Genomic DNA, 13,777 nt, shown 5'->3' with positions numbered 1-13,777 from the left:
CTAAAGGACGAGGAGTTATTCATAGTGGAAACTTTCTTAGATCAAAGAGTCTATCTTCAACCTCAAATGAGTATCCCCGCGTGTTATTTTCTGTGTTATTTTGGCAATACGTGTACAAATTGTCATTCTAATAGTTTCCTGAGGCTAAAGCAGAATCTCGATGCCCTCTCTTCTTCCTTTGGCCCTGTAGTGCATGCAGGCAGATAGCGAAAGCCATTCAAGGTAATGAGGTGCTTAAACGCCTGGGAGAGGAGCAGCTCAACACAGTGGTGGAGAGCTTCACGTTGACACAGTACAGAAAAGGAGAAACTGTCATCAGTGAAGGAGCGGAAGGGAATACCATGTACATCATAGCAGGTACGCTGAAAATCAGTGGGCAGGGAAGGCTCGGAGGGTAATGCACTGTGCACCTCTTCACAGGTATTGTAGAAACCCAGGTCTGCTATAGGCAGGTCATACTTAGAATAATCTCTCAAAAATGGTTTCCAAGCAAAGAGATGTAGGTACAGTGAGCATCATAATGAGAACGAGACAGACAGAAATGAGGTGATGAGAGTATTCAGACATAGAGCAGGATATATTTAGTAAGAGTAGCCAGATAACTTGTCCCCTATATCCAGCGGGATAAACGCCTAAAGTTATCTGGCTACATGTAGCTGGATACATTAAAAACCTGTAGCCTGGTAGATTTTCTAGCTATCTGGCTTGTGTAGCCAGATAATGTGCTACTTACCTGAATGTCTTTAAAAGATATCCAGCTAAGTAGTGCTGTCAAAACCTTAACAAGAAAAGGAAATAAGAGTCAGTGGGCCCATTCCCTTCCTCCCCCCTAAAAACGTCATACATGGCCCTGTTGGGCCATGTTTTCTGCACCCCCAAACCTCGCTTAAAGCTATAATAGTCCCTGAGTTTGTAGGCTGGGCCCTCTGCCCCGGTTTTCACAAACTATGAAGATTGGGCTGCTTCCCCTTCCCCCTCCACCCACAGTGCTATGTCACACCGGCTGCCCCCATTCTCCCAACCCTCCCAATCCTCTCTCCCCCCATCTCGATAGCTAAAATTTCCCTGTCAGGAGAGAGGGGCCCACTTTTCCACTCTCAGCGCCTCCAGCACTACTCCAAACTTGGACTGACCCTTCTCCTGGGTTGGGACGAAGCAAGCCCTCCTCCGTCTACAAGTTTTTTTTCAACGTTACATGTTTTCTATAACATTCCTGCCCAGACACCAATTAAAACTGGAGTAAAGGCGACAGGATCACTATTCCATATTCTCACTAGAGTTAGCCTTAAATATGCTCCACTTGCCAAAATCGGCCATTGTGCCTTTTGCCCAGTGTCCTCCCATAGCTTCGCGTACATCAGGTCTCTAAAGCACCCCACTTTGTCTCTGATATTAAACTTAACAGCCCATTTAATCAATACTGTTTTTCATGAGTCCATAAAAAGCTCTGAGCTCCAATCCTCCTCCTCAAGGCACATTCTTTCTGGAACCCCTTCTGTGAGGACTCCCTTGTATCATTTTGGTTGCTGCTGTTTCCCTTGGAAAACTGTGTTCTTCCTTAGGACTTCCAGGGTGTGCTTGCTCTATTCTCTCTCTATCATGATCTTTATATAGTAGGCTGTGGTTCTGCACTGCTACAAGAATATCTCTCTTTTCCAACAATTTTCTCCATCTCTTTCTCAGTCTCTCACATCCTCTTTAGGCCTCTCTGCATCACCTCTGGCAGGCCTCTCTATTGTTTCTGCTTCTGTTTTATCTTCATCCTGAAGCAAGTCCTTTTCCTGGTTATCTGGATTAGTTTGGCTAGAAGGGGAGTGGGAACTGTTACACCCCTCACCTCTAGTCTGAAGCACCTCCAGTGTACCCTCCGGCATCATGCCGCATCTCAAGAATATGGCTGCAGTTCCTGAACCTTCTTATAGGCCCTGCTGTTTGGAACATGCCCTGATGACATCACTTCCTCCCTAGTATATAGGGAGGTTCAGAACTACCACTCAGTGCTTTTGTAACAGGTCTCCTACATCTCTGCAGTGCTATTTGGCCAATGTTCCTGAGTTCCTGCATGTTCCTGTATTCCTGCTTGTTTCCGTTTATCCCATTTGCTCCTCCTCCTCCATTCATGGTCTTCTTCTGTAAGTCCTTGTTTTGTCTTGTTCCTGTGCCTTTGTTAGCCCTGTCTTATCTCGGCCCCAGCTTTGTCTCCTTGTTGCCTTGACCTCAGACCAGAACATGACCACTTCTTGCTCTCAGACTGCCTTGATCTTGGACTGGAACTCGACCTATGTTATAAGTCCTGCTGGCTGCCAGAACCTAAGGACTTAACCCAATGGGGAGGTGGTTGGCTAGGTGGAAGATATTTGTTGTGGTGTCTTGACTGCTGCCTACCAAGGCCTATTCTGCGCTTGCACAAAATGGGTTGCGCCAATTTGACAGCAGCCCAAGGGCTCACCACCTACATAGTTTGACAGGAATCCAGTGTTTGTTCTGGATTTTGATTTGGCTTGCCCTGTATTGTTTCATAAGGGTTTTCCTTGGTTCCTCTTTCCTGGTTGTCTCCTTCAAGCGTGTCTGCCGAGTCTGCTGGCCCAAGCCCAGTTTTGGTCACTTTTACCTACTCGCTTTGGTGTTGCACCTCTTCAGAGCTGACCTGTCTCTCCCATCTTTTCAATGAGATCCATACCACAGGGCCCCACTGCGGGCTTCCTTGCCTATGAGCCACAGTCACTGTAGGTTCATTCCCTTGGCTTCCATACTCTTTTTCTGCACTCAGCTGTGTCTCTCCTTGCAGGTCTGTACTCATTTCCGCCTTCTGTTCTCACAATGCATTCACTGGCTCCTCTGACTATTTGCCAGGCCTTCCTGTTGTGCCTTTCTCAGGTCTCCCTCTGGGACAATCATGGTTGGCCTCAGCCATGCTGTCCTCTTCCTTTTGTACCTCTGAGGTTTGCGCTCCTGGACAGCTCCAGTCAGGTAACACATGGGGTTGCGGTGCTTGAGCCCTTCCATGGTCTTACTTCTGGCAGTTAGGAGTGTTGCTTCAGATTTTTTTTGAGTTACAATCCTAGGAAATCTGGCATTTTACAAGGCCCTCTTGCAATTGCCTCTGTCTTTCCAGGAGGGTGTGCAGTAAGGCTTACATTTTATGCTCAGTTGTGCTCCAGTGTAGACAAGGCAGGCTTGCTTCTGGAAAGTCCCACTCTGTTCAAATTCTTTCTCTCTTTACACCTAGAAGGAAAAAAAAAATCCTGCTTGTTCAACTCTAACTCACTCAGTCCCCTGACTATATTTAGCCCATTGTACCACTTCCAGACTGCTGATGCAGTGAGGACCCCCTCCCCCACCACAAAAAACCCAAAACAAAATATTATCCTGACTGTTCTGTCTCTGTGCCTGAGCCACCCTTCTTCACTCTTTTCATTGCTGTGTGCACACACTTAGCAGCACTGCTTCTGCACCACTCTGCTTCTCTCTGCAGGAGCCAGCCAGTAAAACGTTTACTCTCTTCTCTTTTCCTCTTTGGAGGTTTGGGTTTCTACTTGTGCAGTCACTTAGCACAGAAATCCCCATACTGACACAACATGTAACATAGCCAAGTGGTCTTAGGCTGGAGACATGGAACACACAGGCCTCTAGCCTTCTCTTCTTAAGGAGTGCTTTATTTATAACAAAAATTGTGGTAACAGAATCTAAAATTGCTTACCTCCAGCAGTGTAAATCAACACAGCATCATATTCAGAATAGCAATCTTAAAGGAAGTTCCTTCTCCTAGGAACTCAAGGCCTCCCTGTTCTTCCCCTGGGTTTAAGCTCTTATTCCTGCTCTCCAGGGACCCGCCCTAAGAGCTACCTGGCTGTCTCAGGTTTTTAAGGTGGACGAGGCTAGAGGCCTTGTCTAGGGTTGTCAGGGACACTCCTTCATATCTCCTCAATGCACATCATTGCCCTGGAGAACAACAGCAGCCGTACCTGCTACAATCAGGCATGATTTAGGAGGCAATCAAACCACACCAAAACAAAGCAGTAAAATAGGGGACTGCCAGGGAAAAAAGGGATACAGTTTAGATTCCATTTTTAGCTGTTTTAAAAGATGACACATATCAAGATATAACAGATTGTAAAGAGACTCTGACGTCAGCTTGAGTCAAATGCAATCAGACCAGTAAGAGAATAAATCTTTCGACACGACATTTGGATCTCCTGGGGGAAATGGTCAGATCAGCTGCAGATGAGATTCAATGCAGACAAAGGCACAGTCACATCTGTATGACACAGGAACAGGTGTGCATGTAAACGTAAATGTTGTCTTGCCTCATGTTTTTTCAGAAGGAGAGTTGCATGTGACACAGCATGGGCAGCACCTCCGGACACTGTTGACAGGGGATGTGTTTGGGGAGTTAGCAATTCTGTATAACTGTAAACGCACAGCCACAGTCACAGGTAAGCTCTGTGGATTCCCTGGGCCTTATTTGTCATTAGTGTTATGTCAGAATCACCTGGATAGCAGCCTACATAGGTATGTGAAGCGGGGAAAATTGTTGACAAGCCTAGTAAATTGCCAGGAGAGTCTTCCAAATTCTAGCTAAGCTATCTTACAGGCCGATTCAGTAAAGCGCGGCCGCGATTACCCCGTTTCTAACCCGCTTTGTACCCGCAATTTGGCCGCGTAAGTCCAACCCAAGATTCACTATCCCTTTTAACCCATCCTTATCGCTTCCTTAAATAAACGGGTAATCCTTTCCGCCCGCGGCATGTATATGAGATGTAAACGCTCCGATTAGCTATTCCCTCCCATACAGTAACGTGCACCCCGATTATCGCCTTTTTAACCTGCCGTTTAGCCGCGTCTTTAACCTGCTAAATTACCGCCTACCCTTACCCTTGCATTAGAGGGTAGGCGGCAAACTTTCCCCCAGCCCCCGCTCAACTGCCCTGGCCACATCCATGGGTGCCGGTCTCCCGTACGGGCCCGCACTGACAGGGACAGGGACATTGACTCACAAATGTCCCTTCACTTTCTCTTTCAGCATTCCTTCTCCCGCTTCAGCAGCCCGGGGTGGATCGGGCGCTCTCCTCTCCGCGAGGTGGCTTCCAGCAGCCCCCGCCGGCAAAGATGCATGAACGCACGCCTGTACTTCCAATTTGGGCGCTCAAGGCACCTTCGCTGGCTTGAGCGCCCAAATGGGACGTACAGGGGGTGCGAGCTCATCATGCCAAAAAAATTGCACTGGCAGGCAACTGGAAGATTGCCAGAGCGGCGGAGCCAGGGCCGGGGGGTGTGTGTGCGCGGGAGGGTGCGGGGCGACGGCTCCCCTACCTTTCCTGCATGAGGGGCAGCTCCGGCTCACCTGCCTGCCTCCCTCCGTTCCGCCGCTCACTGCCTCCCCAGCGCCATCTTGCAGCTTGTGACGTCACCCCTGACCCTTGAGCGCCCAAATGCCGGCGAAGGTGCATGAATGCACGTCCAATTTGGGCGCTCAAGCAGCAAAGGCGCATGAGCGAACGCAGTGACTTCGGAGGTCCAATCCGGGCGCTCAGGTCACGGTGTGCGCTCATGCGCCTTCGCTGCTTGAGCACCCAAATTGGACGTGCGTTCATGCACCTTCGCCGGCGTTTGGGCGCTCAAGGGTCAGGGGTGACGTCACAAGCTGCAAGATGGCGCTGGGGAGGCAGTGAGCGGCAGAACGGAGGGAGGCAGGCAGGCGAGCCGGAGCTGCCCCGCATGCAGGAAAGGTAGGGGAGCCGCCGCCCCGCCCCCTCCTGCGCACCCCCCCCCCCCCCCTGGTCCTGGCTCTGCTGCTCTGGCAATCTTCCAGTTGCCTGCCGGTGCATGATGAGCTCGCACCGCCTGTACGTCCCATTTGGGCGCTCAAGCCAGCGAAGGTGCCTTGAGCGCCCAAATTGGACATGTGTTCATGAACCATCGCCGGCGGGTCTGCTGGAAGCCGCTTTCGCCGCCGGCTGCCCCCGGGAGGCAGGGGAGCCGCGGTGGGCACCTCGGGAGGAGGGGAGAGAGGACTGGGGCTGCTGGAAGCATGCAGTAAGTTTACTTTAGTTACACTTTCTATTTTCTTAATAACATGTCGAGTCTATTTTCGCCCTGCGCCTTGCTTCGGGAGGGGGGGAGAGAGGACTGGCAATCCCCGATGCCCGAGCATAGGAGAACCATCCACTTCCTGGTACCTGTCATTTCAAATGACATTTGAAATGACAGGTACCAGCACATCCAGGATACTGTATAGGCGCTGTATAGCGCTCTATACAGTAAAATGGATTGCACTTCATGGACGCTTCTTGGACGCGCTTTGGACGCGGCTTGCATTTGCATGCCATTTAAATACTGTATCGAGCGGTATGTGATCCGAACTGTGCGCGCGGCAAACGAGGGTGCGCCTGACACTACCGCACTCTTTCTACCGCGTCCTTACTGTATCGGCCTGTTAGTTTCCAGGCTGGCATTGGTATATGGGAAGGTCCAATCTAATACTGTGCTTTAAATCTGCTATTGCAAAGAGATGGTAGTAAAAATGAAACCAGCAGTTCAGGGAGTTAGGATCATTAACAGAAGTGCTCATATAGGGTAGTTTAAAACTAGAACACTGTCCATTCAAATGTTGTGAAAATCCATGGCATATAGCATGATCACATCCGAATGCATAAAAATCATGAGCAACTCCACTAAAATCCCTGGGGCCACAGCAGGCTCCATTGTGCATAGCATGGTATATACCAGGGGTGTATCTAAAGGACAAATAAAAATGACAAAGTATGTCTTTATTTATGTTAGTCTGTTGTTTATTGGGTGGGATTGTGATGGAAAGATAAATAATGAAGCCATAAAAGAGAATTGTTTCATAATAAACAGTTATTAGATCTTTATTAATTAATAATGATGAATAAACTTATTTAATAATTGAGCTGTGAGCCAGTTTGTGGGACTGGTTTTTTTTGGATGTCCTTTAGTTATTATTGTGGGTAGACAGTCATTAGTGATAATTTGGTGTCTTTTGGGGATATACCAGGGGTGGACAATTCTGGTCCTCGAGCACTACCAACCAATCAGTTTTTCAGGATATCTCTAATTAATGTGCACAATACTGATTTGCATATACACTGTCACAGCTGTATGCAAATATGTGTCATGCATATTCATTATGGATATCCTAAAATCCCAGCTGCTTGGTGGCCTTTGAGAACTGGAATTCTCCACCCTTGATAGATACAGTTGCATGCAAAAGTTTAGGCACCCTGATCAAATAGTATGTTTCAATGAACCTAAGTAAACAGAAGCTGACACAACCTCTAGATGTATAAAGTTAAGCTTCAATCCTATTCAGTTCTTCCGATATCACATTTTAAATACAAATTTTAATTACAGAACCATCATAACAGGCTTCAATAGGCCATTGAATATTTGAGCCTTAAAGTGCCTTAATTTTAATCATAGATCCCATCAATTATTTAGATGTGGTGCTGCGCTGTGTGCGGATGCCGCCGATAACTTGGCGCCGTGCGTGCCGCGAGTGCTGAGGAGGGGGCGGGAAGATGCGGCCTCTTCTGCCGAGTGGTGTCGGCGCAAACCAATGACAATGCTCTGCGTGCAGATGTTGCCCCACACCCTCCCCCTCCCGCCAACACGAGCATGCTCAGTCCCAGTTGTGGGACCCTCGGGTTACAGGCAGGGGGAGCGGAGGAGGTCCCGGCATAAAAGCTCAGTCGGGGGGGGGGGCATGCACAAGTTATGGGACAGCTCATTGGGAATTCTGGCCCTGGTCTGTCCCATGGGGTGGGGGCAGCCACGCGGAGGGGAGGCATCTGACCAGGGCGCAGTGCCTCGGTCCCTTTTGTTTCCTGTCCTCACTACGGAATCCCACTTCTACCAAAAAAACAACAAACCTCTGAGACAATTTTGTCATTTGGATTAAAAAAAAAAAAAAAAAAAAAGGAAATGCTCAGACAGAGTAACGGTGGTAGCCTCATGGTTAGAGCAGCAGCCACAGAACTGAGCAAGGGATCAAATCTGGAGCAGCCTCAACTGGAACAGAGGAGGAGATCCGGCCATCCTGCGGCCAGACCTTCAACGAGGTAGGTCCCTTGGGGGATAGCGGGTACGAGGGTCTGTATTGGCAGGGCTGGCGGTAGCACTAGGTGAGCTAGGTCTGGGCCTAGGACGTTGACCATAAGGGGGCGAGAGCGGCAGCAGCAAAGAGGACTGGGGATTCGAATCTCCACTTCTCTTTGTCTGCCGCCACTCGTGAGAGGTAGGAGCCAGGGCTGCAACTAGGGGCAGGGGGTGTGTGTGTGTCAGCATGACCAAGGCGGACGGGTTGAGGGGGGTGTCGGGGGGGGGGGGGGGGGGGAGTGACGCAAGGCAGAAGGTGCCTAGGGCACCTAATCCTCTTGCACCGGCCCTGTGTATTGGCTCTCCCCAGGGTGCTTTATGGGGCAGCACCTTAGGTCAGCTATGGCACGCAGTTACAGTCACGGGCCTAGAGCTTCAATTCGCCATCTGGCCCTATGGGGGAACCCGGAGAGCCCAGTACCACCTAGAGAGGAATCTCCAGATACTCTGCTAGCCGGTAACCCCCGGAGGAGTGCAGGATCTGGGAAGTGCAGGGCATCCCGGGGAGAGCCAGACAGAGACCTCAGCCCCCCCCCCCCCCCCAGGGACCCTGCACCAAACACCAGTGACCCTTCAAATAGCATTGCAGCGCAGGGGATGGGAACTGGGTAGCCTGGGGGTAGTTTCCCTGCTGGGGATGGTTGCAACCCCCAAACCCCCACACTGGCTCTCCAGCTGTCAGGTTGGGAAGTGGGACAAGTGGTCAGTTACCCAGGCAGTTTCACCCCCTTGGGAACAGCGAGGTTTGCAGCTGGGGAACCCAGCTGCACAGTTTCATGGTGTTCCTGTACAGTGCACAGGTGCCAGGATGGAGGGCCGCAGATGGGGTCCCTCCGCCATGGCCCGCCTGGCCATGCCCAGGGCTTCCGAGTTTTTACGAGGGGGCCCAACTGCATTGGCAACCAGGTATTCCTTCTGGTAGTAGCCAATTGAAAGCTGGCTACTCTATGTGCCTGCAGCCCATGGGCACCAGCGTGCCGAAACCGCAAGAGCCCGTGAGGTCAGTTCATCTGCTCTCTGCCCCGGTCTATGCTGCACTGGAGAGCTCCAGTATCCCAAACTGGCTGGACTTGCAGAGTGCCACAGTTGAGAGTCTGGACTACACCCTCCGTGTACAACCTATGGCACCGGCGATTGCTGAAGGTGGGATCATCTTAGCTCACGGGGCTGGGGAATCCCCTGAGCAACTGCAGGGGTAGAAAGGATGTCCCACCCCACTGCAGAGGCCAATAAAGCCCAGCTCCCTGCGGAGCACTGCAAAAGTGAAAGGAGGCATAAGAGAAAAAGTAGGAGGCGCACCTGCTGCTCCGATTCCTTGGGCAGCTGGAGTTCCTTGCCAGCATCTTCCTCTAGTTCTCGGGAGTTGTCAGTGGCAGAGGGCTCATGGGGCACCATTACCATTAATGCTAGCTTACCTGCACTAAACACAACAAAGCAGTTGTGGCAGGGTGTTTCGTGTTCACACTGGTGTCGCATACGCCATTGCCAGTAGAGATGTGAATTGGAACCAGAATCGGATCTGATATCAGTTCCGATTCACATCTCTATAGATGTGAATCGGAACCAGAATCGGATCCGATATCAGTTCCGATTCACATCTCTAATTGCCAGTATGTTGATATTTTTAGCCTGCTGGAAGGGCATAGGAAGGTGGAAGGGTCATGCAAGGATCGCAAAAGGCATGAAGCTTCTTTGGGTCCCAAGCGGGTCTTGAGGAACATTAACAACTGGGTGCGATCCTTTGTGCGCCTAGCGTCAGCAGTCAGCTGAGCCGATTCCTCGCAGCACTTAGCTTTGTGGTCTTATTTAGACCCTATTCTCAGTGCCCACTTCACCTACTAGGGATTCACTTAGTTGAATTATGGCAAGTGATTCAGAGAAAGGATGGCTGATATACCATCCATGTCATGGAGCGCACAAGACATCGAGTTGTGGTTGACAGACATGACGACACACAAGTCAGAAATGCAAGCAATCACTTCTTTTGTGTCCAGGGAGGCTCCCAGGGGCGGGGGTGGGCTGCCGACCCCATGGCCGAAGCCTGTTGGCGGTACAACAAAGGGGGTTGCATGACTAGGATTGCAAATACAAGTATATCTGCTCCACCCTCGTTGAAGTCACCCCGCCACCAAGTGTACCAAGAAAGCCCAAGCGGCAGGAGCAAGTAGCCCTTACATGCTACTTGACCCTGCCACAGTTAGGGTCTTAGCCTTCTTCCCAATAGACATACAGCCATTACATTACACCAGGTTTCAAGGATGGCTTCAAAATCCCATATAAGGTCCTCTGAGTCCTGCCAAACACACAAATGCATACTCTGCAACCAGATTCACTGAATTAGTGAGAGAGAAGCTGGGGATGGAAATTTAGTCTAGGCAGGGTAGCAGAACCTTTCTACCTCCTGCCTTTTGACAAGATGATCTTGTCACCTCTAGCGGTGGTGCCTAAGAAAGAGCAGGGTAAATTCAGACTGATACACAATCTCTCCTACCCAGTGGGCTGGGCTGTGAATGACTTCATCCCACAGGAGGGGTGTGTGTGATCCAATACACTTCCTTCGACATTGCATTCAACCTCCTTAGGGATTGTGGGGAAGGGGCTCTCATGGTGAAGGTTGACATAGAGTCTACGCTCCGACTCTTGCCAGTGCATCCAGATGACTTCCCTTTACTAGGGGTTTGCTTCGAGGGCACTTACTACTTTGATAAATGCATGCCCATGGGATGCTCGGTTTCATATGTGCACTTCTAGACATTCAGCACCTTCCTACATTGGGAGTTGTCCTTTCACGGGCTTGACAGGAATCATTCACTACTTGGAATATTTTCTGTTCATTGGACCTCATGGCTCAGAGGGGTGTTGTGATCTATTCGATGGCTTTCAAAGCATGGCCAAAGATTTTGGCATTCCGCTGACAGTGGACAAGCTGGAACTGCCATCTGAGGTGCTTATGTTCCATACATTGAGCTTGACACCATTGAAATGATGTCCAGGCGCCCCGCCAACAAAGCACAGAAGCTGTTTGAATTGATCCAGGGTGCTTATGTGGCCCACAAGAAGACCTTGGCTACTATGCAATCCCTAATAGGGAGCCTGGCCTTTGGCTGCAGGGTCATCCCAATAGGGCAGGCATTCCTACGCCAATTGATTAATGCTTCCTTGACAGTAACGAAGAAGTACCACCGCTTGCGAGTTACCCGTGCCTTGTGTGAGGATCTCGCAGTATGGGAGGAATTCCTGGTCGAATTTAATGGCTCAGTAATGTGGTTACCCCCACCTGTATCCAGTTCTGACTTACAGCTATTCTCAGATGCCTCTGAAGGCATTGGCTTTGGTCTTTACTTTCAAGGGAGCTGGTGAGCTGAGACATGGCCTTCCAATTGGGTGGACTCAGAAATCATGGCTAATATCACCTTCCTGGAACTCTTCCCGATAGTGGTAGCGCTCCACCTTTGGCAAGGATGGCTAGTGAACAGAAAGGTGATATTTTGGTGTGACAACCAAGCGGTCATACATGTAATCAATCAGCAGTCCGCTATGTGTACACCTGTTGTGGAACTCCTTAGGCTGATGGTTTTGAAGTGCTTGCAGTTAAAAGTTTGGGTGCAGGAGAGACACATCCCCGGCATTTACAATGAGATTTCTGACTGGCTTTCTCACTCTAAGTGGGAAGACTTCCAGTGACTTGCTCCAGATGCCGAGGAGCAGGCGACGCCGATTCCTGCACACCTCTGGACCATTGGGACTGGGATGCATTCAACCCGCTGTGGCAGTTGATTGCACAATCCCCTTGGCGAGCATATCTGAAGGGATACAGCAACATCGTGGAATTTCTGGAAACTACCTCCCTTCCTGAGAGCCTTGGTCTTTCACACAGACTGGTAGGATACGTCATGCAGGCCAAGCGGCATGGCGTGTCCCGAGTCACAGTTCTAGCCAATTTGGCAGGTTACACCTTTTTCATAAAGGCTCAAGGTTTGCCCAACCTGACAAGGGATGTTGCCATCCGGTGCATCCTGGCGGGCTGGGCCAAATGCAATCCGCGAGTTCTGGATGCACGCCATCCTATTCTACACGATCATTTGCTGGCTCTATGGTGCTGTTTTCCTTCGGTCATTATGGCCCACTTCAAACTGGTCCTCTTCTGAGCTGCCTTCTGCATCGAGTTCTTTGCCAAGTGTTGCGTGAGCAAGCTCATTGCTGCGGCCAGTGCCCAACACAATTGCTCTAGTCTGCGAGCCTGTGATGTTTCAATCGCAAATGGAAAGTTCAATATCAGGATTTGGAGATCCAAGACCGATCAACTTGGCAGGGGGCAATCAGTCACTTTAGCCCAAGTACTGGTCCTGCCTATGTGCTCAGTGGCCAATGCTGCGCAATATAAGACAGTCAAACCCTCCGGTGGGGGGAACAATTTCTATTGCATGCTAACTCCCTATCCTTCCTTGCTGCTCTTCCCCTGCCCACCTCTCACCACTTTCTTGCCTGCTCCCCTCTCCCCCACCCTGTTCTTTGTATTTTCTACCTGCTTCAGTTATTTGTAAACCGGCATGATATGCCCTATGAATGTCGGTATATTAAAAGTTTCATAAATAAATAAATAAACTCACTACCATTAAGCAAATACCAGTTTAGCACCATCCTCAAGTGAACCCTGGAAGTGGCTGGTTTGAAGCCGAAGCAGTTCGGAACTCCCTCCTTCCGAATCGGCATGGCCTCAAGCGCAGTGGCATCTGGTTTTCTGGGCATTGCCATTCAGCATATCGGCAGATGGCACTCCCCGGCATGCCTATCCTACATTAGACAGGGAAACAAAATCCCACATCCCATGGCACCATAGACTCTAGCAGTGACCCACAGGATCACACCAGCTTATTCTCTTATACCCCCTGTGACTTTGCTGCTATCGCCTTATGTCTTTCAGGCCCTCGGCGGCGGCATCAAGTGATATGGATCATGGGACATTCTTTTTGTGTTTTGGGCATAGCAGCGGGTGAAGAGAAATACCCTCAGCTGACAGCTGGATGTTACACCAAGAGACGGCACAGTGCGATGGCTGGGTCGCAGGGGCATGTGTTGGGATCACCTGGTTCCCCTGATATGGCATTAATTGACAAAATTCACCCCTCCAGAGGTACTAGTCATGCACCTTGGAGGAAATGACTTGGGAGTCAAGGCCCAGATGCCTGCTCTTAGATAATGAGGAGTGACATCGTTGTCATCCTGTCCTTGATCACGCTCATCTGGTCGGAGATCATCCCTCACCGCCAGTTTCTCGACTCACCAATCTGGATGTGCTGAATGAAGAAACTAAACAAGCAAATTGGGACTTTTGTCGAGCGCTGGGGTGGCATGCACATAAGGCACCACATCTGGATGTGTGTGATTTGCTCAGTACTGTTTCATAACGATGGGGAGCATCTTTCAGAGATGGGGCAGGACCTGTTTTGGACAACTTGAAATGTGCCGTACACAGAGTCCTGACAGATTCCTAGTCCTAGCCTAAAAGGGCCCTAGCCATTGGCTGCAGCTAAGTGGGGAGGGTCCTGAATAAGCTGTCTGGCTATTTGGGCCCTATGGTGGGTGTACCCAAGCCAAGAGGGGGACTTCAGCTAGAGACAGTGCACAGCACATGATAAACAACATCAGTGCAAGGGAG

General features: G+C 50.1%; 1 protein-coding gene across 5 annotated transcripts in view; it reads left to right on the top strand.

Moving 5' to 3' along the window:
- LOC115088235 (cGMP-dependent protein kinase 2-like) overlaps window positions 1-13,777 on the top strand; it is a 195,116-nt gene that overhangs the window by 89,159 nt on the left and 92,180 nt on the right. For all 5 annotated transcript variants that reach the window (XM_029596305.1, XM_029596301.1, XM_029596303.1 and 2 more), the window contains exons 4-5: window positions 191-357; window positions 4,323-4,436. In XM_029596305.1, the coding sequence (XP_029452165.1) occupies window positions 191-357; window positions 4,323-4,436 (281 nt within the window). The remainder of the gene's footprint in view (window positions 1-190; window positions 358-4,322; window positions 4,437-13,777) is intronic.

This window comes from Rhinatrema bivittatum, chromosome 3, assembly GCF_901001135.1.
Source record: "Rhinatrema bivittatum chromosome 3, aRhiBiv1.1, whole genome shotgun sequence".
NCBI lineage: Eukaryota > Metazoa > Chordata > Amphibia > Gymnophiona > Rhinatrematidae > Rhinatrema > Rhinatrema bivittatum.
Note: the sequence above shows the minus strand (reverse complement) of the source record. Positions and strands in the feature narration are given on the sequence as shown.